This window comes from Caretta caretta, chromosome 5 (genome assembly GCF_965140235.1).
Source record: "Caretta caretta isolate rCarCar2 chromosome 5, rCarCar1.hap1, whole genome shotgun sequence".
NCBI lineage: Eukaryota > Metazoa > Chordata > Testudines > Cheloniidae > Caretta > Caretta caretta.
In genome coordinates this window covers 110,141,476-110,169,003 of record NC_134210.1, presented here as the reverse complement: position 1 = coordinate 110,169,003, position 27,528 = coordinate 110,141,476, and the positions used below count along the sequence as shown (strand labels likewise).

The window sequence follows — 27,528 nt, the reverse complement described above, 5'->3', positions numbered from 1 at the left end:
ACCAATAGAAAAGTACTTCTACCCAGGGGCATAGCCGTGGCCCACCCACTTACCATCCAGGCCCACCCAAATGGCTTCTGGACCCCGCTGGTGGGCGGAGCAGGGCAAGCCCCTGGAGCGGGCTAAGCCTCCGTGCCCAGACCCCACAGACAAACAGCCAGAGCGGGGCAAGCCCCCACGCCTGGACCCCGCTCCCTGATGGGAGTGACAGACAAACGAGTAGAGCAGGGCAAGCCCCCTTACCTGGACCCTGCTCCCTGGCGGGAGCATGCAGGGACTGCAGGTGGAAGAGGTGGGGAGGGGAGGGACCCCCAATTGTCTTGGCCCAGGCCCCACAAAACCATAACCCCCATGGGGGCACGTTGCCCCCCATCATTGCTCGCCCACCCAAAAGCCCACCCAGTTTTCCTAGCTTAGCTACACCACTGCTTCTACCACTATAACTTCTTTCTGGTTTGGGAAGTAAAATAAACTATATTGGTGTACGGCACCTTTTATACCAGTATAACTGTATCTATACTAGTCTTTGTACCAGTATAATTAAAAAGCAAATCACACTCCTAACTGATATATTTATACCAGTAAAACTTTTGTAGCGTAGATTGTTGAAAGTGTTAATTAGGAAAGTTGAAATATCTGAACTGTCAGGATTGTTTGACACTGTTTTAATAAGGAAGTTGGGGTATATTCTTGTTTTGTTGGGTGCCACACCTTCTCTTTCCTCCAACTTTTCTCTTGCATATTTGAGATTTTTTTTTTTTCTGTCTGGGGACTGCTCCCTGATCATAAGGCAGTTAAACCATAGTTTCCAGCATTTATCGATATGTATAGTATTTGCATTCCCAATTTTCCACTTTCTGAATTGAATTTATGTAAATTTATATAGAAAAAAGTCAATTTTGTATCACTTTAGATTGTAATCTGTGTTAGTAAGTGGTAGAAAAATATGAATTGCTGTGACATTTTTGCAGGCTGTTTTATAATTTTGAAATGTTTTTACAATTGCGTGGGATTATCTTTGGTGTTTAAGGCAAAAAGAGATTTTTTTTCCATTTTGAGTCTCTTCAGAAGACGCATGTACAATTCTACATTATCAGTGTATGTAGTAACGTGAAATATGAACATAATCAACTAATACAATTCTGTACTTTTGAGAAACAACCAAAACTCGTTTTTTGGGTTTTTTTGTTGTTTTAATGCTCTCAAATCCTGATCAGGATCAGGGCCCCCTTATGCTAGGTGCTGTACAAACAGAAAGGTAAACATGTTTCCTGCCCTGAAGAGCTTACCCTTAAATTTGTATTTTAACAGAAAGAAAAGGAGTACTTGTGGCACCTTTGAGACTAACCAATTTATTTGAGCATAAGCTGTAGCTCATGAAAGCTTATGCTCAAATAAATTGGTTAGTCTCTAAGGTGCCACAAGTACTCCTTTTCTTTTTGCAAATACAGACTAACACGGCTGTTACTCTGAAACCTATTTTAACAGAGAAATTCCAGTCTTGCATCCTATGCACCAAATGAAAATGCAGGCAAATTTTTAACGACAGTAGGGTTGCTATTGCTTTAATAGAGAAGGCACATCATTCTGCAGAATGGATGCTGCGGGTATTCAGTTGTAGTTGCATATGGCCTATACGTTACTGTATCCAGCAATGCATTTATAAATAAGTTAAGTTGTTTTGTCTTTGGTACGTATCATGCCTAACTATAACATTTCAAAAGCCTTGTGTATTTGCTTTGTTTTGTTGCAGGATTAACAATTGTGTTGGTGAAGACAATCATTGGCTGTTTCTGCAGCTATGCTTCTACACTCAGCTTCTTAGTTCCTATACATTGATACTTGATTTCTGCCACTATTATTATTTTCTGCCCCTGAAAAAAGTTAACTGGGTAAGAATCTTATCCTTACATAAAATAGGGTAAATATTTAATATTGCAATTGTAATGCAATTTATTCTGAAATCTAAAAGCCAAAAAATTTCTACTGTTTTATATACACATGATGATGAATACTAGAGTAGGGAAAATCAAGGCTGATATTACAAATGGGCAAATACTCTCCTGGTAAGTAAAGGAATGACAATTGTAAAGAGGAGCAGATTTTCTCCTAAATACAAACAAGATTTTAGTTGTGATGGAAGCCTTGTAAAACAGGGAGAAAAACAATTAGACTTCTTTAAAAGTGATCTGCAAATGTTAAATTTTTTTTTTTTCCTGAGTAACTTCTGAGTTTGTTGAAATGCCTCTCCTACACCTGTTACGTGGGGGAGTCCATGCATAAGATAATTTACTTAATATGTACCTTTTCCATCCAAAGTACCTGACGTGAAAACTTAAAATTTTATTATCTTATTTTGTATCCTAAATGGTAAAACATAAGAATATCAAACGTTCTGAAAAAGGCACAGTACCAGAAAAGAATGGGGCTTATCTTTATAAGCATCTTGTATACTTCCATTTTGATCTATGGTGATGTGATGTCCTTAGTGAAGTACATGCAGAGGTGAAGCATCAGATAGCAGCTGGCAAATATGGGGAGCTGTACTCTTTGGACATGCAAGAAGGGGTAAAATGTGCTAAGCGTAAGTTATTAACATGTTGAAATGCCCCTCTTACTGCTGGGGACATTCAGTACTTTCTACTGAAATTTTTTGATTTTTTTTGCAGATCACTTTGAAAATATTTTGCCTTATTTATAATATAGTTATGGGTGTTCTCTCAAAATAGATTTTCAGTCTTAAACTAAATTAATCAAATTGGATTTTCTGTCACAGACATGAATACACTTGTTTAAGTTCAAATGCTTTAAAATTCTTAAAGTTTCAGTGCTTATATGGAGCTAGTTACTTGTCTCCTCCTCTCATATAGCCTTGTTTCTGGATAGTAGATGCTTTTCTAAATGAATAAAACACATTCCCTAAAATGTAGACTGCTTCGAGAATATCTCCAGTTTTACTGGGTCACTTCATTATCTGTAAAATGAGTTTAATGCTTAGCTATCTGACACTCACTTAAGGCCTCATACATACAGAATTCCCATTGACTTCAGAGAGAATGCTGTATAATCATACGAACTGCAGAATTGGCCCTTACAATGTAGTAAAGTGAATTTATTTTCCTAAGATAAAATCTTTGAATGGTGCAGACAATTGACTCTTGACATGTATCTGACAATGTATTTTAATGGTTTTGAGTATATCCTCCATATTTATAGGAGCCCTTTAAATGCTGTTGTCAAAATGTTTTAATGTAATTATTTAATTTCCTTTAAGTAATTGCATTCTACTTAGTTGATTTACTCAAATCTTGGATTTTCAGCTTTGCTTTTTAAAGGAAAACGATTTGTTTTTTGGGGTGAGGCGACGTAATGGGAAATTACGTAAATTTTGCCATGTTCAGGCCTCCCAACACTGACAGTATAACTTTTAAGAATTATCTATCTTAAAATGAGTAGATCTCTCTCTTTATTTTAGTTTTCTAAGAATTATATTATCAAATGCGTGGGTAGTTCAGTATATTAAATATATTAATAAATTCCAATCTGTTTTTTTCTGCACATGAATGGAAACATGTTTATCCTTAATATTTATGCATCTATATACAGTCAATGTGGCAGATGAGGAGCAGACTTATATAGACAGACGGTACAATAACCATAGTCTAGTTTCATGTGATTGCCTAAATAACACATCCAGATCCCACGTTTAGGGTCTTAAATCATCAAAGAGCCTCAAAAAAGCGTGTTTTTACTCACCCGTGTGCCGAATAAAGTGCCCAGATGTGGAATCAGGATATTTATCAGGCACGTACTTTTTAAAAATTGAGTCCCTGGTACAGTATGTTGTGTCATACAGTACAAAGAAGTAAACAAATAGACATTTTGTGTACATTTGTTTAATAGAGACTGCAGGTGTCGCCTGTTACTAATTGTTTCAGATTTGCTTTCAGAAGGCTAGTATTGAGCTGATAGTCTTTACCTCTTCTTTGTTTTTCATCTGCAGGATTGGTGGCTGAAATTAAAGAAAGGAAAAATAAATATAATTTGTTTGGGAATCCAGCCAATATTTCAGCTTGGAAGATGACATCAGAGTCCCATTTGATTGATTTCTGATTGTTAGGTCCCAACCAATTCATGGTCCATTTTGGTCAATTTCATGGTGATTGGATTTTAAAAATTGTAAATTTCGTGATTTCAGATATTTAAATCTGAAATTTCACAGTGTTGTAACTGTAGTGGTCCTGACCCAGCTCTGAAGGCAGCAGTGCAGAAGTAAGGGTGGCATGGTATGGTATTTTTACCCTTACTTCTGCGCTGCTGCAGGTGGGGCACTGCCTTCAGAACTGGGCACCTGGTGTGCAGCCACCGCTCTCTGGCCACCCAGCTCTGAAGCACAGAAGTAAGGATGACAATACTGAGACACACCAACGCACACAATAACCTTGCAATCCTCCCCCCTTTCTTTTGGGGAGGGAGCCCCATTTTGAGAAACGCTGGTCTCCCCATGAAATCTGTATAGTTTAGATAGGTTAAAAGTACACAAGAGACCAGATTTCATGGGGGAGACCAGATTTCACAGTCTGTAACACATTTTTCATGGCCGCGAATTTGGTAGGGCCCTACTGATAGTGTTGCTGAGGACTTCAGGTCACATAACAGTGTGCCACATAATCATACATCCATCCCTTTGGGCACCAGAAGAACAGGAACATCAAGAGTACTTGGTCACAATTAGTTAGGAATTTAAGAAAACCACTTGCAAAATTCTTTTAATCTTCCCACACAAATTAACCTTGAAATGCCACAGTAATCCAGAGACCTGAGCGTATTCTACCTTTCTCAGGAGTGCCATTCTTTGTAGAAATTCTGGTTTTAATCAAGAGGTTTCATTTCTTTCATCTGTAAGGGCATGTATTTACCATGAAATCCAAACAGTGGATACATTTTAAAAAATTGGCCATCTGGAATTAGTTTTCTCCTGGCTCATTAAGAATACTTGTGAAATTTTTGGCTACATGCCTTCACTTTGTTTTATTTTTATTCTTTGGTATACATGGTACAAAAACATAAGATTGGGATGAAAATAAAGCTGTTTTAATAGTATAGAAGAACACAATACTATGTAGTATTTTGTTAGTATAATATGAAAATATGCTCAGTGTGTACCTCAGCACTTTGTATATATTATACCAGCCTCACTATATTTTTAAATTTTGTGTCCAATGCATAACCTCCATTTTTATTTTTATGATTTTAGAAACCAAACCAAAAACAGATTTCACTTCAGTTTATTAAGCGGGGCAGTAGTTGGAATAGTTCAAGAAGCCACCTACTTGAATAGAAATATGAAATTGTAGTATGATACCACCAAAGTCACTTCCTTTAAGTACATAGTCAGTTTATTACGTAGCATGTTTGGCTCTTTGTAGCCTGAGTGGTGTCTGAATGACAGATTGCAATTATTGCTTCTGTTTGTCCAGTAGGAGGAGTACTATTACTGCTGAAACTGAAGAACAACTGAATATAGGAAAGAAATGAAAACAGTGTTGACTTCTATGCAAGACCCTTGCAGGAAGCATCATCTAATTCAAATAAGACAGTGATCAAATTCCTCAGCTAGCTCTGATGATTTGCAAAAGATAGAAAACTCTAATCTTCCTAGTTTTGTATTTTCTTTAAATTATCGAATTTAATAAATCCATGATTTCTAGGAAAGATTTCGACTCCCAAAGTAGCAAGAAGAGAGGAATGAAAACCATCTCTCTTTCCAGGTTGACTTGTACTGGAGAAAAATGTTTTTGTCTTAAAAGCCTTTCCTGCTGTTACTCCTCCTTGTCTCTCCTGCACTCCACCTCCTGCAATGTTTAGTGGTTCTAGAGTAGAGTATGGTAGTGGTGTAGTAGGATTTGCCCGACATTACAGCTTTCCAGAGTATAGCCTCCGAAGAGGAAAAATGGAAGACATCGTTTACATAAAATACAAATATTTTTTAGAAGTAAAAGACAAGATTCATGCGCCACATGTATGAGAAGGAGCATAGTTTTGTGGTTAGAAAACTGTAATGGGCATTTAGAGACCTGGATTCTATTCCCAGGTCTGCTACTGACTTCCTGTGTGATCTTAAGCAACTCTGTGGAGAATTAGTGTGTGGCAAGCTGCAATGTAAATCTACAGCTTGCTAGGATGCCATGCACTAACTGACCATGTGGATCCTGCTACCGTGCACTGAAAGTTCCCTAGTGCACTTTTATCTACTCCACTTCGAAATGAGAGTAGGGTCGGTGTGCACTATGGAATTTTTAGTGCATGGTAAGCAGGGTCTATATGGCTAGTTCTTGTGTGATACATTAGGGAGCTGTAGATTACACCCTAGCTTGCTGTGCACTAACTCTCCATCGATAAGCCCTAAGTGTGACTTAGGGCTTGGGTACATTTGTGAGTTAGAGCGCATTAAAGCAGCCCCAGGCGCTCTAGCTCACTACCCGTCCACACTGGCAAGGCATGTAGAGCGCTCTGACTCCACGGCTAGAGCGCTCCTGGTACTCCACCTCAGCGAGAAGATTAACACATGGTGCGCCTTGGCTGAAACGCCCGGGCGTCAGTTTGAATGAGGTGTTGCATTACTGCGCTCTGATCAGCCTCTGGAAACATGTCCCATAATCCCCTTAAGTCAAGTGGCCACTCTTGTCATTGTTTTGGAATCGCTGCAGGAATGCGGATATGCCCTTTGAAAGCTCCATTTCTGACAACCAGCATGCTTATCTGCTCAGAGACAAAGCAAACCATTACTGTGGAATGCTGTGTGTGTGTGTGTGAGAGAGAGAGGGGCAGGGGGTGGAGGGGTCTGCTGCTGTCTGAACTTACAAAACAGCATGCTGACATGCTCTCAGCCCCCCCAAAAACCCACTCTCTCCCCCCACATACACATAACACACTCCCTGTCACACTCCACCCCACTCCCTACCCATTTGAAAAGCACGTTGCAGCCACTTGCATGCTGGGATAGCTACCACAATGCACTGCTCTCTGTGGCTGTTGCAAGAGCTGCTAATGTGGCCACGCCAGTGCACTTGCAGCTGTCAGTGTGGACAGACTGCAGCGCTTTCCCTACTGCGCTCTACAAAGGCTGGTTTAACTCAAAGTGCTCTAAATGTGCAAGTGTAGCCATGCCCTTAGTGAATAGAGCAGTGGACTGGGACTCAGGAGACTTGGGTTCTATTCCTGACTGCCACTGGCCTGCTGGGTTTCTTGGGCAAGTCACTACACCTCTTTGTGCCTCAGTTTCTCCATCTGTAAAATGTGGATAATGATACTGACATCTTTTGTAAAGTGTGCTGAGATCTGCTGATGGGAAAAGCACAACATAAGAGCAAGGTGTTTATTATCTGACCTACCTAGGCCTCAGTTTTCCCCATCCATAAAAAGGACATGACATTACTTCACAGAGGATTTGAAAAGGAAAGGGTTGTGAGGCAGTACATTAATGTTTGTAAGAGCAGAGTATACGAATATATTAAAACTGAAGCCAGTAAGTTTAAATCATGCTTTAAGCTTCCAAACAGATGGGATATCTAATAACTGTTTCAATAAAAATCCCTTTAATAGGATAAATAATGTATCTACCTCTATTAATTGTTTGTTCTAAGTCCTGGTCTACACTGGGGTGGGGATCAACCTAAGATACGCAACTTCAGCTATGAGAATAGCGTAGCTGAAGTCGACATATCTTAGATCGACTTACCTCGCGTCCTCACGGCGCGGGGTCGACTGCCGCCACTCCCTCGTCGACTCCGCTTCTGCCTCTCGCCACAGTGGAGTACAGGAGTCGACGGCAGAGCGATCAGGGATTGATTTGTCGCGACTACAGTAGACGCAATAGATCGATCACTACCCACCGATTGGGCGGGCAGTGTAGACGTATCCTAAGACTATGCCACGCTATTTTGGAAAATGAGATGTGAAATTCTACCCTGAGTGTTATAGGAAACTGGCTGTTTTAGGGTCATAATTACAATTTACAGGATGTAAGAGTTCTGAACCCTCCCTCCAGTACAATTGTAAGCACTATTTAGGAATCCTGAATAACCTAGGAAAGAAGATAAAATATGCTATAATAGAAAATAGTGTTTTGGGGAAAGGATATATTGAAAGGCTGCTGTCTGGCTAAAGGTAAAACAGATTAATAGTCGTTTGTGTTTTCATTTTTATGCTAAGAGTGACAAATTATATTACTTTTTGGTAAACTTTTTTTTTATTAGAGATATCTGGCTTGTTTATCTGACTGTCTGTGGTTTTGTTCTCTATTCTATCCTATCTTCTTCTATCCAGGTTATTATATTGAGCTCATCACCATGATATCTGAGAGACTTCCAGAATTGAAAATAAACAAGCAGACTAGCAGTGTCATATGAGGTTTCCTCTTCATCCCTCCCCCAGAGGGAAAAGTCATGTGTATGTGTTTTACTTTCTTCTGTTGGCATATTAATTTTTATATATATTATGTGTTAACAGGAAAGTGAGATCAAAGAAGTGAGATTCCATTTTGATTGTAAATTTGTCAGGCTTGTTCTCATTCTAAGTACCTATGTGAGTAAATCTCAGAGCCTGGGGCCAGTTCTTCTGAAAGCTCTGTCTCCCACACATGATACTGAAAATACGATTGGAGTAGTTGAGGGTAGTCCTGATCCCCAAAGGATAAAGTTGCTTTTTTAGGAATCCTCAACCCAGAGCACGCAAAGCCTTAAAAATAAGGACCTAAACTTGCGAGTGACAGTGGCCAAATAAGTGTGCAGACAAGACAAGAATTAAAAATCTTTTGGCTAAGTGGCTGCAACTTTATTGAACCTTTAACTTTGAAAAGATATCTCCTACTTTGAACTGTCACCAGCTTTCCCTCCTTTGCTCAAAGTGATGAGCATCATAGCCTTGCCTATGTCAATCAAGCCTGCATTTTTCGAAGACCTGATGTATGGTTAGGCAGTCAACCCACTGCATGTAGCAACCACCAGGCCTTGTGCCAGTGCACAGGCCTCATTACAAATCCAAGGCTGATGCTGAATTTGCACAAAAAAAGGCATTATCCCAACCCCTGACCTCTGTAGGGTTGGGAGCACTATCTACCTGATTCAATCCCCATTCATTTTTCTCTCTATAAAGGGGAATCTGATCCATGTTGCTAGGGCCAATTTACAAATCGTAATCGTAAAAATCATCAACAAATTAAATGTACTGTTCAACTGCAAGGATTTGCCAATAGCAGGGTCTCATACAATTGCTTTCAAGTTGCGAGGTGCTGCATCCCCAGGAGCTGGGACTGTAGCACCCTGCCTTATCACAGTTGGCAATACAGACAGAGTAATGAGAAATAGATACCCCATGGAAACAATAATTATCATAGAAATAGAGGGTAGGGTTGTGTGCAAGGCAAAGTAAAAAGAGGCCTGCTTCTCACCCATGCTGACCTTTCATGGGTGACCTTTAGCTGCTTGCCATTTAACCCCAGTGCCTCCCTGACCCTGTAAGCTTGTCTGGACAATAAGAGGCCATCCTGCTTAGTGTGGTGATCTGTAGGAAGCTAATGAAGTAAACAGCGTTGCTAACCAGTGTTGTTGTGGAAGCGTGCTCCGGCATTCTGCACCTCTGAGTTATTTTCAGAGTTGATATTTTGATGTTGGAATAAATTGCATTGCAATAATCTGGTTGGGAGATAATGAGTGTGTGTACATTGAAGCCAAGTCATCATCTACAAGGATGGGACACTGTCTCCTAGCCAATTAAAGATGTTAGAATTCATTTGGTGCAGATGCAGCTAGGTGAGACTCCAATTCTAAGCCATAGTGTCAAAACTGCACCCCCAAACTGCAGAATGTTTTCACAATATATGGACGTCAGTCTTTGCCTAGTGTAGACAACATTTCTGTAGACAGCCTTCTGTGTGTGTGTGTGTGTGTGTGTGTGTGTGTGTGTCTGTGTCTACCAGCATAATCTCGTCATCCAGTTTTTCCTCATCCATGTGCTGATCTTGCCCAGATGCTGGGATAATTGGGAGACGATGAAGATATGGTAGGTTGTGAATGACAGAATTGTGTTCAGTGGATATTGTTGGCAGTTGAAATCTTACAAATCTTACAGTCTCCAAACACCTGCATGTAAATATCGATTAGATCAAAGGAGAGATTATAGTTCTGTGCTTCTTCAAGGCAAGGGTTTGATAGCAGAAGCACTGTTGCCAATCATTAACTCTGAGTACAACCCTTGAGGAAGGATTCTGTGTGTGTGTGTTTTTTTGTCTGGACCCCTACTGCCACTCTAAGGTGGGATAAAAGTGTTCTCTGGTAGATAGAGATCCAAGAGTATGAGTGATTTCCATGGGTAAAGCAGAAACATAGTTTCTGTTTTTGTTTCTGTTCCTAATCCCAGTTTGAAATCTGAATGAGAAGGATCTAGTTATTGCCTGTAGACAGATGTTTGGAGTCAGTTTTTAGCTAGCTTTGAAACAAACATTTACTCAGAGAAGAGCTATTTGATACTAGGTGGTGGCTAGCAAGATCTGATGCATCAGGGAACATTTCTTTTTAGGGACTGACAGACTAGAGTATGTTCGATGTATTTTATTTTTTTCTGTGAGTTGCTGGCAGTCTCAGTCAAAAGGGTTTCTGTTGCTCTAGACTCCCCATCTAAGAGGGGCAAGACAAGGGTATAATTTGCAGGTCTCTCTCAGTATATCTGTATATCTTAGTGAGCCTGGGCTGAATTGGGGAAAGGAACTGGCCATATCCTTGACACTGTGTGTCATGTGTGGCTAGCCTCCTTCCCCAGATGTGGATGATCTTGGAAAAGGATGAAAACTGTTTTGCAGTGAATGATGCTGGATTCTGCTGTGGATTTCAAGCATGCTTGTTTGAAGCTGTTCACCACCCTGAATGGTTCTTTTCAGAATGTCTTTGGCAACTGTTATTAAGATGGAGAAGGAATATCTCTTGGCCTGTAATACGCTTTAGCATAAGCCTACAGACATTTGTTCTGTCAGTCTTTCAGCCCAAGTTTCTTGCCACTGCTTCGCAGGTTTGTCCATATTTTTGCACAAGGAATCCGAGAACCATAGGAATCTGTGTGGTGATGGGGAGGAACAGGCTGTTGGGGAGCCACTGTGTTAATGTGATCATGACTTACAAGCTATGCAACTCCATGATCTATTTGTGAAGCATTGTCCTTGAGCATGTTATGGAATGTGATTGGGTAAGTGAACCTTTGGGGTCAGATTGTGGTTGCATGGTACTCGTGTTGCATAGAGGCAAGGAGAGTCCTGACCACTGCTTGAATGAGGTGAAGATCTGTCCAAAATTGATTAGACTTTATTTTAAGTTGCTTTAATTTTTGGTTGCTTTAATTTTTGAATAGCTTTAAACTGGCAATTTTGTAATCTTGGCTAGTTTTGTTTGGAAAAATTGTTACTTCATACTTACTGCAAAGAAATAATAAAATAAATTGGGGGAATCTATGTATCTAAAATCCTAACTACATTATTAATACTTTAGGTTATTTAATCTGAATTTTAAAGTGTAGGCTTTCTTTTCCCTTTATGTTGTTGTTTTTCTGTTTCCAGGAAGGGCAGAGAAAATAAACTGTTATTTTTACTGTTAAAGCCAGATTTGCAAAGGGTTCCAATGTTGGCAGACACAAGTGGGTTCTGTGCAGGAATATGGGTCTGCCCATGTGGATCCCTTTGCAAATTTAAGGCCCTAAATCAGTTTCTCTCAGTTGTATAGTACCTAGAATGATGGATCTTGGTTGGATCTCTTGAGAACAGTGATGGCTAGTAAAAAGAAGCTAGTAGAGCTAATCCCATCTACTTTGTGGCAGATACCTTTCTTCTTTCTCTTCAGTAGAAAGAGTAACAAGGAGAGGAAAGCTGGGAAGATTCTAGCATTTTTAGTGGCATATCATAGGTCTTGTCTTCAATAGAGAAGAAAGTGTGTTCTTACTGCATTTTAGCGAACACAGGGTAATTAACATGAGTTAAAAACCAGGCATTTTGTAGTTTTAACACTTTAGCCATTCGAGGCGCTAACATATGTAAACTGCAAACTGCCTTGTCTTCATTAGGATTTTAACCACGTTCACTAACCACATCGCAAGAACATGTGTTTTTCCTACTGATCACAAGGCCTATGGGTACGTCTACACAGGGACCCTGGAGTGGTGGGAGAGTCCCAGCTTGGGTTCCAACCTGAGCCTTGAAGTCTACACAGCAATGAAACAGTCCTACAGCCCAAGCCCCAGAAGCCTGAGCCGCCTGGCATGAGCCAGCTGCCGGTTTTTCTTTGCTGTGTAGACATACCCTGAGGCAGAGAGAGTGATGAACTGGCCAGCCTGTGACTTGGAGGCAGTGGGAAGGGGCCTGTGAACAACAAGAAAAGAGGGAATAAGAAGCTCTGACAGGGTAGGGGTGTGTGTGTAATATATATGTATGTATGTATATAAAAGGAAGAGTGGGGGACATAGGGCTTTTGCAGTGAGCAGTATGTGAAATGAGGGGCTTGTCACTAAACTAAAGAGATGGGAGGGTAAGGAACAGAGCAAAAGAGGTTGCCTGCTTATTTTCAATAGTAGTGGAGCAATAGGAGGAGTTACAGCAGAGAGGCGATCTTGTGGGAGGGAATTCCCCGTTTGTTTAGTTGGTTAATTTTATTTGGGATGAGAAATGATTTTGTGTGGGTGGGATCAGAAATATTTTTGCGGGGCATGGAACTTCCAGCCTCAGTCCTACCATTTAGTTTGTGCTCTTGTCACCGCTGTTGGGTACTAATGTAACACAAATAATAAAATGTTCTTTCTAGTTCTTAATCTCACAAACAGCACTGGAATTCTTCAGTTATAAACCCTGGAAGAACATGTCTGTCTTAAGTGTCAGCATTAGGAAATAAACTTGAAATTATGTTTAGTTTGATTTAAATCACCAATTTTAATCATGATTAAAATTAGCAATCAGGAAACCTTGATTTAAATAATTAATTTTTGTATATGTACTTTTTAGTTATTTTCCTAAAGAAAGATTGATTATCAGGGTGGTATAACCATTAAAACATGTATTTTGCAATTAAAGATAAACTTTATACTAAATTTGGTGCAACTTTTTTCTAAACAGGAGGATACACTGTTTCTGTGTGATTTATTTAAGCAATTATATAGCTTATACATTTATTCAGCTTGCTGATATTTATATTTTTATTATGTTAGAAAATAGTGAATGACACATTTCTGATTTACTAGATTAATGTTTTACTGTTGATTTGTGTCAAGGTACATTTGGATGGAAATTGGAATTCAGTGAAAAATGTACAAAAATAGCATTTTAAAATTGTTAGTTAAACAAAACCGAGTATTGAGAATATTTGCAAGAAAATGCGCTGGAGATAGTGCTTGTTCCATTAGTTTTTTTTAGTGCTTGTAATTTAACTCTGTCATTGCATATTTCTCTTTTTAAGTTCCTTCCAAATTTCAACAGTGTCAACAATAAAACCGCTGTTTCCCTGCATTTTGTTCAAGGCTGCAGAACTAGGCCTCAGGGTACTCAGCATGTGTTCAACATTTCTCTTAAGACCAATGTTGAGAACTTTGGGACAGGGACATCTATTTTTTCATGATTTTGTTCATGAACTGTCATCAGATTAGGCCAGTTCTTGATATAGTGCTCAAAACAGTCCACTACTGAGTTCCATCGCACGTCTTGTGGGAGAGTTAACTTGGTTCCTTCCACTTTTTTCAGAGCAGCTGCTGCAAGGTGGTTGTTACGGAAGCATTTTGCAATTTCAACAACATTAACCTTTATTTCTGGAACTCTGAAGTCTTTGGCTAGGAGATGCATCAAATGAGCACTGCAACCATATGTTGTTAGCTTGGATCTCTCTCCTAAATTATTTCTTCTAATCTTGGATACATTTGCAGCATTGTCTGTGACCAAGCTGCATACTAGACATTTGAATTTTTTTTCACAGTTTGTTATAGCTTTTACTGCTACTTTTTGTAAGTATGCTGCTGTGTGTGCTCATTTTCTGATGTATCAATTGTTTCTGTAAGGAAGACGTTCCCTTCTTCTGTTGTCACACAAGCACATACAACAGGATCATTGTGGACATTGCTCCACCCATTGCTCTACTCAGGTTAACACTTTATCCATTTGTCTGTGACATCTGCTCTACTGGGTGGACTGTATCCTGTTCTTAATAATTGAACCATGTTAATGAAGTGTGGGTTCTCAATCGTACAGAAAGGGGAGTTTGTTGCATAAATAAACCAGGCAATTTTTTCATCAATTACCTCTTTCTGTAATCTGCTCTTATCACAAATTTATCTATGGTTGTTTCTGGATGATGGAGATTTTTTTTTTCTTTTTGCTACAGGCGATATACTGTAGCTATGTGACATACATGATGTGACTGAAACACTATCATTGGCAGATAACTCTGAAACTATAGAAAATGATGGTGATCTTGAAGGTGGATAGTCTTCAGAATCCTGTATGTTGAGATTCTCCTAAACAAAATAAGTCAATGCAGTTATTTAATTATTATTACCATACTGCTCATTTAGTATTACTCATTCCATTCACTGACAGTACTACTTTAAAGGTGAAATTGTAAAAGGAAGATCTGCCTATTTCATCTATTTATTTTTTATCACAACTTCATCTAAAATGATAGTACTGTAGAGTAACAACTATATTTTTTGCTCAATGAGAATTCAAGAATAGTCCAGAAGGAAGACAGGCAGTCATTAAGAAAGAAGTATGAAATAAAAAAGTTTAACAACCTGAAGATCCTGCATGTTCAGACATGTTCCTTTCATCATCTTCAACGCAGCTTCCTCCTGAGAAGGAACACTTCTCATGATGTTGTTTCGTTCAGGCAACCAGGCCTTGCATTTCTTTGTTGCACTGTTTGCATTTTGCACGCACACCTGTCTTATCAACAGGTAGAGGAACTTCATTAAAATATTCCCAGACTGGGTCTCTTTTATGGCCTGCTGCCATTACAGGTTTTCCCTTCTAGTGAGAGAATGGTATGGTAGATCTCAAATCAATGAAGACTACACTCAGAAAGACCTCAAGTCTTCTGGAATCTGCTGCTCAAAGAGTTTCACTTTTGTTTCTACTGCCTATCCCTCCCTTCTCACATTTATCTCCAGACTTCTTCTCCTTGTCCAGATCTATTCCGCCCCCAACGATCTTCTATTCATTAAACTTTTTGAAACTTTGCACTTTTAGAGAGAGGTAAGGGATTGACTCTGTGTACACAAATTTGCAGAGGGACAATAGGGTTGAGGTTGGTTACTTCTCACCCCTGTATTTTATTTATTTATTTAAAAACATTTTTGCTGTTAACAAGCATGTTATCTCTGGAGTCACAAATCCACAGTTTGAGAACTGCAAAACTAAGCATCTCTGATGGTATCTTCTAGACTGAGCACTGAGTCCCATTGGGTACATAGAAAAATTAACCTAAATAATCTGTACAGAAGCCTCTGGAACCCCATAAAATTGAGTCCCTAATCCATGAACTATTGGAACTCATTTACAAAATTTTTCTTAAACATTACATGAATATATTGTCTCATACTATAGAATTAGAATTTATAGTCCCTATTTCATGATGAGATATCTTTGAGCTATAATGTGTCTTAATTAAAACTATCTTTAGATTGTTTTTTTCTTCAAAAAGCATTTTATCAAAAAAATTTGATTTAAATAAAAAAATCTGTTTATTTTTTTGAAAAAAAAAAAAGTTTTTTATCCACCCTGAAATAAATGGTATTCTATTATTGTTTAACAGCACAATTAATCATGATTATTTTTTTAATTGCTTGACAGCCCTAACTCTATATTTTTATTTTATTACAGTGCCATCTTTGAGTCAAGCTCTAAGTGTTATTTTTTTTAAGAAGTGTTATTAAAATAATGTAATAGACTATGGCTAGAGCCAAGATACGGAAGCCTTATAGCAGAGAGAGTTTCCTTGTGAAGACAAGTGTGTACAGAATAGCATGTGGCATGCTTTGCTGCGGAAAAGCCAGGAATAAACTGGCAGGGCTTACTATACTACCAAACCTTAAATAGTGGATTGAGTTTTTTGAAAATCTAGCACACCTTTTTGTATGTCTGAATGTATAAATAGAAAACACATATTTTATAGGTTTTGAGTTTTTAGCATTTATGCATTGAAAAAATACCACCAAGCTCATATAAATGCATTGCTTTAGTCATAAATGTCTATCTTCTTTTTATCATAAATGAATCACATCTTATCTAATGTTATTGCTTTGTTCAGGAATCATTTTCTTCATGTAATTTTTGAAAACTAAACAGTCTTTTCTGTTTCCCTTTGTTCATAGGATCTCTTTGTATTTAGACATGAACTTGCCTTGCTAAGAATATCGACCTTCATGGGCATAATAATGTTAGGTGGAATAAGTGGACTCTTTTACACTCAACTCATGGGTATTTTCAATGTAAGTATTTCGTTGTTCGATTTTTCAGATAGTTTATCAGTGTATTGTAACTCAATTATATATTTGCATCCTGTCAGGCAGTGTGGACCATATATAAAATCAATAAAAATATATGAACAGAGGAACTGTTGTATTAGTAGTCCATCTTTGTCTGGCAGTACTCTGTAGGAGGGGAAAGTGTAAGAAACCCTTGAGTTTTCCGTAGTGGAACAGTTATGGAATAACCAACCCATAGGGGAAATATTTTCCTTATTTCCATCAGTTAGTGAATGGCTTTTGCCCTGTTAAGAGTTTATATCATTAATTTTTTCCTATGTAGTGTAACTCTGGATCTATAATGCAATAAAAGGTATGCAAATGTGTTACCCTTTTTAAAATTTTACAGTATTTTGGCCTCAATTACACTTTGAGGCTATGAGTTAATTATACATTCTGGGTAGAAGAAGCTTTTATTAAATGTTTAATAAAAGCATATATTTTGAAGTTTTCTATTGTTAAGTTTGCAGAAGCGTGGTTTCTTATTATTAGCAGATATTTTGTGTTCATGTTCATTACAGTTGGAAAATTTCCTTTTTGCTGTACCTTGTTCTTTCATACCCAAGTCCACTTTGTTGTTTAGTTTGCCCCCTTCATTCCACTGCTTGAAATCAGATTGTAAGGTCTTTTGAGCAAAGAGTTGATGTGTTCTAAGCTGTACTGTGGAGTGCCTCGCATGCTATTGGGCAGTGATGTAGAATAATGAATACTTGTAAACGGAGCAAATTTGATATGAAATCGATAAAACACAAATTTATTTTTAAAGAGCTGTTTTAATAAATTAAGGGTAAAAGTCCTGATAGGAGTTGTAGTTAGCAAGAGGCAATCATTAAGCCAGGAAATTCAGAGCTGAGGCTAAATTTAAAAGAAACCCAAACATCTGAAATTACGGGAAGTCACAGTTTAAGGTATTTATGCTACATTAGCATCTGCCCCCTGGAAAGCTCTCTTGTGATTTACAGAGATGCACAGGAGTGGGTGTAAGTGGGATTGGCTAGAGCAGAGGCCTTTGGAGAGTGATGAAGCAGAACAGGCAGAATTCCTGCCCTTTTTCCAATGCTTGTGCTGGATCCTCTGTGCAAATTGTGACTAGATGAGTTCAACAAACTAAAGTTTCACTCTTCTTTCCCTTTTTTTAGAAGGGATGCTGAAATCAGGTTTACAAAGAAAACTGAGTTACAAACTTAAATAATTCTAACCTGCTCCATAATCCAAACAAACTAGCACCACTGCATAATACAATCTGCTAAAAAAAAGCTCAATCATCGTCCTATAACTTTATAGAAAACAAAGCCGATAGTTCGTGTTCGTTGTTGAGAAGGGATAATGCAAGTATGCTGAAATGATTAATTTTAACTTCATCTAAATAAGATTCAATTAATTTTTACTGCCAACCCTGCAGACTCATCATGGGATCTGTAATGTAGCAGGATTCTTACCTTCTTGTTTATCACCAGAAATAAAGAATCAGGCCCTCAAACTAAACCCCTGCAACTTCATTGTCTTTATAGATTACACCCACAGTGATTCGGTGCAACTGCATTCTCTTTAATACGTTTGCAAGGTGTAAGTGATTGGAACTTAATAAGCAGTCTTGTTAATGAGGCACAAATGGAATATAATTCATAGCTCTCTTAGCTATGCCAGTTCTACAAGGCTAACAGGAGTAAAAACAACTGAACATGTATTTTTGTCAATACACTGAGAAGAGAAACTCTGAATGAATACAATGGGCAGATGAATGAGGTGGCACCTCTTTATACTGCTCTTCATTGTGGATTGAGCTAAATATTATCTTAACTAGGACTTGTTGAAAAAGCAGTAAACATTTCACAATTAAGAAAATTGGTTTTACAAAATTAGATGGATTTATACAAAAATTTTAAAAAATGACCAGCTCTAGTCATAAGAGAAAGTTACAAGCCATTACAAAATATTGTATTTGATCTTCAGGTGCACGTGAGTGTCATTATTGAACACCTGAAGGAGGGAGATGGATGGGGAAAGAGATGGCTTGCTGCCTCCTCCCTGTTATCCTTTCTCAAAATCCTGGAGTTAGGCAGGAGCTGTTTTTTCAGCTCCTAATGAAAGTTAGAACAGCATTAGTCCAAGATTGCCAGAGCACAACTCTGACAGTTGGCAGCCATCTGCCTGAAGCATTCGGCCACTTCTCTTTCATTCATTTTTATATATTTTATTTATATATATAAAAACAAACACACACACACACACACACAAGGAAAATCCCATCTTCCCATGGTTGGTGGAAGGTAACAGGATAATCGCTTCAGCAGGATCCTCTGATGTCATGGTGGGAGGCTAGTAAAAGCAGATTATCTGTGACCCAGATAAAATAATTAGAAATTACTTGGACACTTACACATAACGGATCTACTAATCTCATTTCCAAAGTTAAAAAAGATCTGTCTCGCAACATAACACTACCAGATGTTTCAATTGAACTGCATCCTTTGCGGAGACTAATCTGAACCCTAATTTTAAAGGATTACCTTTGATTGTTTTTATTTAAAATACCAAACGGGATGTGTTTTCATTTTTCCATATGTTCTTACAAATGATTAATATAGAATTAAAGGATTTTTGTTCAGTTTTTCAGCACAGCCCAGCAATTTCATGTCTTTCTGTATTACATAATATAGCTGTATTACACAGATGATATATTGTTTTCCATGCTAGCTATTTAATATTTCTCCAGTCATTGAGCTACATACTGGATAGATTACCATAGTTCTGATAAATATTGTATGGTCTCTGCTAAATGTTGATGCTTATATTATCATAAATTTAATGGGCGGTGACTTTAGTAATTTGATTAATGCTGTCAGGCTTTCCTGTTAATTAATTCTTTAAACAGTGTACAGTGATATGCCAGTATCATTGGACATCAATACTGTGTGGATGGGGTAGAGATATTTTCTCTTTATTTACTCTGGGAAGGGCTGGAAGAGAAAATATTTTAGCACCTGGTGTTGAGTAGCTTGGTCTATTGTTCTTTGTGATGCCTTGACCATCCATCTAACCTCTTGTCCTTTATAAGCATTTTAATGTGATCATTTAGGTTAACTCCTGTATTGTGTTTCAGAGTAACAGCCGTGTTAGTCTGTATTCGCAAAAAGAAAAGGAGTACTCGTGGCATCTTAGAGACTAACAAATTTATATGAGCATAAGTTTTCGTGAGCTACAGCTCACTTCATCAGATGCGTACTGTCGAAAGTGTAGAAGATCTTTTTATACACACAAAGCATGAAAAAATACCTCCTCCCACCCCACTCTTCTGCTGCTAATAGCTTATCTAAAGTGATCACTCTCCCTACAATGTGTATGATAATCAAGTCACACCACTGACTTCCTGAGGAAACTACAATCCATTGGTGATTTTCCTGATAACACCATCCTGGCCACTATGGATGTAGAAGCCCTCTACACTGACATTCCACACAAAGATGGACTACAAGCCGTCAAGAACACTATCCCCGATAATGTCACGGCTAACCTGGTGGCTGAACTTTGTGACTTTGTCCTTACCCATAACTATTTTACATTTGGGGACAATGTATACCTTCAAATCAGCGGCACTGCTGTGGGTACCCGCATGGCCCTACAGTATGCCAACATTTTTATGGCTGACTTAGAACAACGCTTCCTCTGGTCTCGTCCCCTAACACCCCTACTTTACTTGCGCTATGTTGATGACATCATCATCATCTGGACCCATGGAAAAGAAGCCCTTGAGGAATTCCACCATGATTTCAACAATTTCCATCCCACCATAAACCTCAGCCTGGTCCAGTCCACACAAGAGATCCACTTCCTGGACACTACAGTGCTAATAAACGATGGTCACATAAACACCACCCTATACCGGAAACCTACTGACCGCTATGCCTACCTACATGCCTCCAGCTTTCACTCTGACCACACCACACGATCCATTGTCTACAGCCAAGCTCTGCGATACAACCGCATTTGCTCCAACCCCTCAGACAGAGACAAACACCTACAAGATCTCTATCAAGCATTCTTACAACTACGATACCCACCTGCGGAAGTGAAGAAACAGATTGATAGAGCCACAAGAGTTCCCAGAAGTCACCTACTACAGGACAGGTCTAACAAAGAAAATAATAGAACGCCACTAGCCGTCACCTTCAGCCCCCAACTAAAACCCCTCCAACGCATTATTAAGGATCTACAACCTATCCTGAAGGATGACCCAACACTCTCACAAATCTTGGGAGACAGGCCAGTCCTTGCCTACAGACAGCCCCCCAACCTGAAGCAAATACTCACCAGCAACCACATACCACACAACAGAACCACTAACCCAGGAACCTATCCTTGCAACAAAGCCCATTGCCAACTGTGCCCACATATCTATTCAGGGGACACCATCACAGGGCCTAATAACATAAGCCACACTATCAGAGGATCGTTCACCTGCACATCCACCAATGTGATATATGCCATCATGTGCCAGCAATGCCCCTCTGCCATGTACATTGGTCGAACTGGACAGTCTCTACGTAAAAGAATAAATCGACACAAATCAGATGTCAAGAATTATAACATTCATAAACCAATCGGAGAACACTTCAATCTCTCTGGTCACACGATTACAGACATGAAAGTTGCGATATTACAACAAAAAAACTTAATATCCAGACTCCAACGAGAGACTGCTGAATTGGAATTCATTTGCAAATTGGATACAATTAACTTAGGCTTGAATAGAGACTGGGAGTGGCTTAGTCATTATGCAAGGTAACCTATTTCCCCTTATTTTTTCCTACCCCCCCCCCCAGACGTTCTTATTAAACACTGGATTTGTGCTGGAAATGGCCCACCTTGATTATCATACACATTGTAAGGAGAGTGGTCACTTTAGATAAGCTATTACCAGCAGGAGAGTGGGGTGGGGGGAGGTATTTTTTCATGCTTTGTGTATATAAAAAGATCTTCTACACTTTCCACAGTATGCATCCGATGAAGTGAGCTGTAGCTCATGAAAGCTTATGCTCAAATAAATTGGTTAGTCTCTAAGGTGCCACAAGTACTCCTTTTCTTTTTACTGTATTGTGTGTTGTTACAGTTCATAGAATCATAGAATCATAGAATATAAGGGTTGGAAGGGACCCCAGAAGGTCATCTAGTCCAACCCCCTGCTCGAAGCAGGACCAATTCCCAGTTAAATCATCCCAGCCAGGGCTTTGTCAAGCCTGACCTTAAAAACCTCTAAGGAAGGAGATTCTCCTTTTCATCACCAAGTGGCAAATGGCTTTCAGCACCTGCTTTTTGTTGTTAGTTGTAAACAGTGAACTCCTGAAAATAACTTGTAAATTCTTATATATCAGTATTTGAGCTTTTTTGACGAACACTTGCCTTTGACAAATTAAGAGGGACATTGTTCATTTCATTAGATTTGCTTTCCTTTTAAAAAGAAGATAACTTGTGTTTATGTTCCTTTTTTTCCCTGTGTGTTTTTGTTTGATTGTTTTAATTCCCATTACTTAGGGAAATGAAGAAAAAGTTGAATTTATCCAAATGAATTTTGTGTAATATTGTTGTCCACTTGGGAGATTTTACTTGTCCCCTTGGGGATCTCAGTTTTTATTTAGGAGATTAATATTTTATTTAACAATGCATGGTAATTGAAAATTTTAAACTGAAAAATATACAAGAAAAGAAAAGAAATTTAGATCAGCAGATAAAATCCCTGCATTTTTGTTGTATAAACGGTGACTCAGATAATCATTCTCAATGATGAAGTATATAAAGAATACTACATTTACATAATTAAAACTATTCTGTAAATAAGGAATAAATATATTCAAAATACTTAATTGCAGTTTTGCTATTCTTTCCCCACTTTGCAATTTTAATCCACTACTTTTTAATGTACATCACATATTTTCTTATGCTATCATCAATACACAAATGATATAACTCTGATCCAAAATGCTTTTTGTCTCAATAATTAAGTATCTTATCATTACAAATATTTGCAGTCATATGTTTAATCAGATAATCTATTAAATACTGTTTTGATTAGTCAAATAATGAGGGCTTTACCTATTTTTCAGACACACCAGAAATGTAATCAAAGAACTATAAATCCTTGTAATTAAGTTTACCAAAGCAACAGTCAGGGCCAGAGTTGGAAATCAGTATTTTAAGGCAATCGCCTGTACCTGGACAGAATAAAATAGAAAATGATTATGGTATTTTGTGTGTGTGTACTGCAAAAATAGAAAATTATTAGAAAATGTATTCAGGCAACATTCTGTCCATCTGTCTCTCCCCCACTTTTATTCCTCTCTCTCCCCCATCCTCTCCCCCCAGTTTTCTGCCTTCTCTACCCCCATCCAAATATAGTAAATCTACCCTTAGAAAGCTGCATAAAGCTCTGAAAATTAAACTGTAGAAAGCAATTATACACAGTCCTTGAATGGAGGATAGTAGACTAGATCATCTAAGAGGTCTTTTCGATTTCTAAATTATTACTGTATTACCTGCTAAACCCTTTATTTTATTTTTTCTAGAAATGTGGTCTATATTTATTTCATATAGTTAACATCCTACTCTATCTTTGAAGCATTTTGTCTTCCAGGTAATTTCAAAAACACAACTTTATTTAAAAATTATGATTGAAACCATCCAGTCCCTTTTATGACATGGTCTAAAGCATAAGGAGTAAATTTGTTTTACACCCTGCATCTTCACAAATTTACTTATGAAAAATAATCAGAGCCCCACCTATCTCACCAGGTATCTTTTTTTGTTTATCCCAACATAAACTTCAAAATGAGTAGTAAATATTTTTATTTAAATAAGTAACATACAGTATTACTAAAGGGAATTGATGGCATTATTTTTGAAAGTATAATTTGCAGTTGTAACAAATTCTGCATATTAGAATATTGTAAAAAACTTCTTATCCTCTTCATGGAAATAAACACAGAAATTAAAATAATCCCGTTAGGCAATTGCGGTAAGAAATAGTTTTTGTATCTAAGATACTTAAATGCTTTTCTGAATGGAAGCGTAAATAAAACTGAGACACTGAAATAAGCAACCATAATAATAAGGCAAAGTGTGACCTCTTACAAAGTTCAGGATTTTTATTAGAATATTTAATTTTCTGTCAAATTATACATCAGATCATTTAGCTAGCAGCTTCTTGGGGAGAAAGGAGAGTAGTCAGATTTGATTTGCTAAACCTTGTTCTCTGAACGTTCCTTGTGGTGGTAATGATGAGGACTAAGGGAAATGGTAAATGTCATAGTGTGATCTAATTATGCATATATCTGCCTCTAAAACACCACAAACTTGGAAATAGATTGGACAGTCGCTCTTGATCTTTTCTTATTATTCCCTCTCCAGTTATCATGAGTTCCCAAAATTGTTGTCAGATGCTTTCTTTTCATCACATCACTTTTTTAGGTATCTGACAAATTGGGCAGAAAATACATAATCTGCCAAAAAATCTGCTTAGCCAGATTCATCAAGGCACTGAGGAGAATTTGGGTTATTTCCCCAGAGGTAGCATAATGCAACTTTCTTTTTAATCTCTCACACAGAGAAATCTTTTTAATCAAAGAAAGATAGAGGGGGAAATAGAACAACTAACCTGAACCCAGATTATTCAAATAATTTCCAGGCTAGATTTACAAACAAACAAACCCTAATCATGTACATTTAATCACATCAAAATTCTAGATTAAAAATAATTTTTAAAAAATTTGGCCACAAGTAAAATCATAATGAGACTGATAACCTATATACAGTATGGCCAGCCTTGTTGTCTGGGCAAACAGTAAATAGAAACATTAATTTAAAAATATTTAGCATTCCTTATGAAATGTTGATATTTGATACTTCACAAGGGCTCACCTGTCATTTCCATATGCACAGTGAAAGGTTGGTAGACAGATGAAAGAAATAAAAGACTGATGTTTTGTTCAAATACTAAGGTACAGCAGTATGCTCTCTTGTATTCTGAGATAACAGCTATGGCTGCAAGTTCAGAAGGGCCACTAAGGTTTTTTTCCTCTTTCTTCTTAATTGCTCTCTCCTTCTACATTGCAATGCACTGAAGGGTTGGAAACGATGCACTGTGCAGATATGACCGTATGCTTGCGTTCATTATAATTCAGGTATTAAGTAGAGCTCTGTTGATTAGACATCACTTCTGCTAGCCACAAGAAAGTAATTGAACAAGAGATTTCTGCTCCATGCTTCAGAGTTAGTCCTGAGAATTACAAATTGGTGTTTGTCGATTGGAAAACTCAAATCTACGGTCTAAGCAAAGGGAAAATATTCTTTCAATATGTTTGTTCCATCATAAGTTAGTTCATGATGATTCCATCTTCTAGCACAATTTGTTGTCTGGTGCACATTATCTTTTCTTTTAATGCTTTTCTTCAAGTAGTCAGTTATGTTAATTTTAAAAAGTATCTTTATGAAAGATGTATTCCTCTTAGCCGGCATTCACCCAGGTGGGGTCATTTTTTCAAGTGCTTCTTTAGGTTGGTCTGCAGGATTCACTCAGCTCTCATTGATATCTCTTCATCCCTCTCATAACAGCCTTAGTCATTGCAGCATCTTCTTTTCCTTGGAGATTGCAGGCAAGCTGCTTTTTCAGACTTGTTGCCAAAATAAGAAGACAGTCAGCACCCCACCACCAGAGACCGAATGCAACACCTGTGCTGCATCCCTTGCTTCAGCTCTTAAAATTATAAGCTAACTGTAGCTTTTCTACTTATTTTCTTGAGATTTCTTTGCATTTCACACTAATCTAACCTTGAATTCTTTTGCTTGACTTAGCTATCCTTATAACTCTTCTGTTTCTGAATAACCACATGCACACTAATTCTAATGACAATAGGTGGTTTTGGAGTGCGGAGGACCAGATTATTGAGTTGGTCAGATGCTTTTTCTTCAAGGACTGTCCCTGTATTATTGTCCCTGTTATTTACCCTGTATTTTATAGTTTACTTAAAACTATAAGCCAGAGTCCTCTCAGCATCAAACATCTGCTGATATGTGAGGCAGGCAGGCTCAACCATGGGTACCACCTCCTATGACTTTTCAACCGAACTAGCATACTGGGATCCGGATAGGGCCCAGAGCCTCAGACCCCCACTATCTACCAAGTTCTAGAACAACGCAATTCGCTTTACCACCTGTCCCAGCTCCCTCAGAGACGCAGGAGGAGGAGATAGAGGAACCCGAGGACACACCTGCCACTGACCCGCATTTCGTCTTTATTGTCAGACCAAACAATAATGCCAACCCTGCCCCCCACCCCCCCTCCCACCCCTCCACACACTTAGGGGACAATTTCAAATCCTTCCAGGATCTATTCAAAAGGATAGCTGAATCCCTGGACATTTCCTTAGCAGAGGTACCAGAGACCCTCCACAAGCTTACAGACATCCTCCAGGCATCTCCATCAGCAAAAATTGCACTGCCTATTAATGCTGCCATAATGGACCCTGCAAAAATAATCTGGCAGACACCTGCCACAGCCCCACCTTCGTGTAAGAGATCTGACAAGAATTATTATGTGCTAGCAAAAGGGGCTGGAACCGCCCCTTTCGATAAGGACTGGCAAAGGCTAAACCTTTTTGGATGGAAAGTGTATTCCTCAGCTACACTCCAATTTCGCATAACTAATTATTCAGCCTTACTAGCCAAATACACGCACAACCTATTCACTAAAATGTCAACTTTTATCAGGTGACAAAAAGGAACAGTATAAGGCTAACATCTCCGAAGGGTCTCGCATCGCCAGGATGGCCCTACTGGCCTCTCTCAACTCTGCAGACATGGCAGTCTGCTCCACCGCTACGTCCGTGATCATACATTGGGCATCCTGCCTCCACCTCTCTGGGTTCCCTAGAGAGGTCCAGGCCACAGCAAGGACTTTACCCTTCGAGGGTCAGAAATTTTCTGAGGAAAACAGAGATGTGTCTTTAGATACCCTGGAGGATTCCAGGGCCACCTTAAAAACCCTGGGTATCTATGTTCCTGTGAACAAAAAGAAACAGGGCTGATTTTACAACCATCAATTTCGAACTGCCACATACACCCAGCCTCAAAGACGGTATGACCAATGCTGTAAACAAAGACAGGAAAGATGCCAAGACCAGCTTTCCACATCTCAACCATCTACTTCCAGACAATCATTTTGAAGCTTTGGTCGAGGGCATGAGACCTCCACATTCTTTGGTCCCAGAACTAAACCTGATCTCTAGCCCATTTGGAGACCATCTGTCACCATACTACCCAGTCTGGAACACCATCACTACAGACAAATGGGTTCTGGAAATTATCCAGAAGTGTTACCCCACCCCTTCTCCATCCCTCTTCAGGAACCCCTCTCACGAGCCCCTTTTACAACAGGAAATAAATCACCTCTTACAATTAGGTGCCATGGAACCAGTACCAGCTCAACACAGGGAGAGGGATTTATTCTCATTATTTTCTCACTCAGAAAAAGACCAGCGGATGGAGACCCATCCTGGATTTACGAAAACTCAACAGGTTTGTGAGAAGCAACATTTCAAAATGGTGACTCTATCCACAATAATTCTGGATTAGAGAAAGGAGACTGGCTCTCGGTCCTCGATCTCCAAGACGCTTACTTTCATGTTACCATTCATCCAGTGCACAGACGATTCCTGCAATTCACCCTGGGGCACCAACATTTCCAATACAGAGTACTCCCTTTCAGCCTGTCAACTGCCCCAAAGGTCTTTTCCAAGGTTCTTGCCATCGTTGCAGCTCACCTCCGCAGACAGGGGGTGATGATTTTTCTATACCTAGATAACTGTCTTTTAAGGGCACCAACACAATGGGCAGCACTAAACACCACACAAACCATGATAACCCTCTTTACAGATTTCAGGCTACAGATAAATGCGCAGAAGTCCACAAGGTTCCTGTCCAACAACTGGAATTTTA

The 27,528-nt window shown here is 38.7% G+C and overlaps 1 protein-coding gene across 7 annotated transcripts in view; it reads left to right on the top strand.

The window, feature by feature from the left end:
* ZDHHC21 (zDHHC palmitoyltransferase 21) overlaps positions 1-27,528 on the top strand; it is a 68,132-nt gene that overhangs the window by 18,879 nt on the left and 21,725 nt on the right. For all 7 annotated transcript variants that reach the window (XM_075128788.1, XM_048850322.2, XM_075128790.1 and 4 more), the window contains 2 exons: positions 1,754-1,892; positions 16,390-16,506. In XM_075128788.1, coding sequence (XP_074984889.1) covers positions 1,754-1,892; positions 16,390-16,506 — 256 coding nt within the window. The remainder of the gene's footprint in view (positions 1-1,753; positions 1,893-16,389; positions 16,507-27,528) is intronic.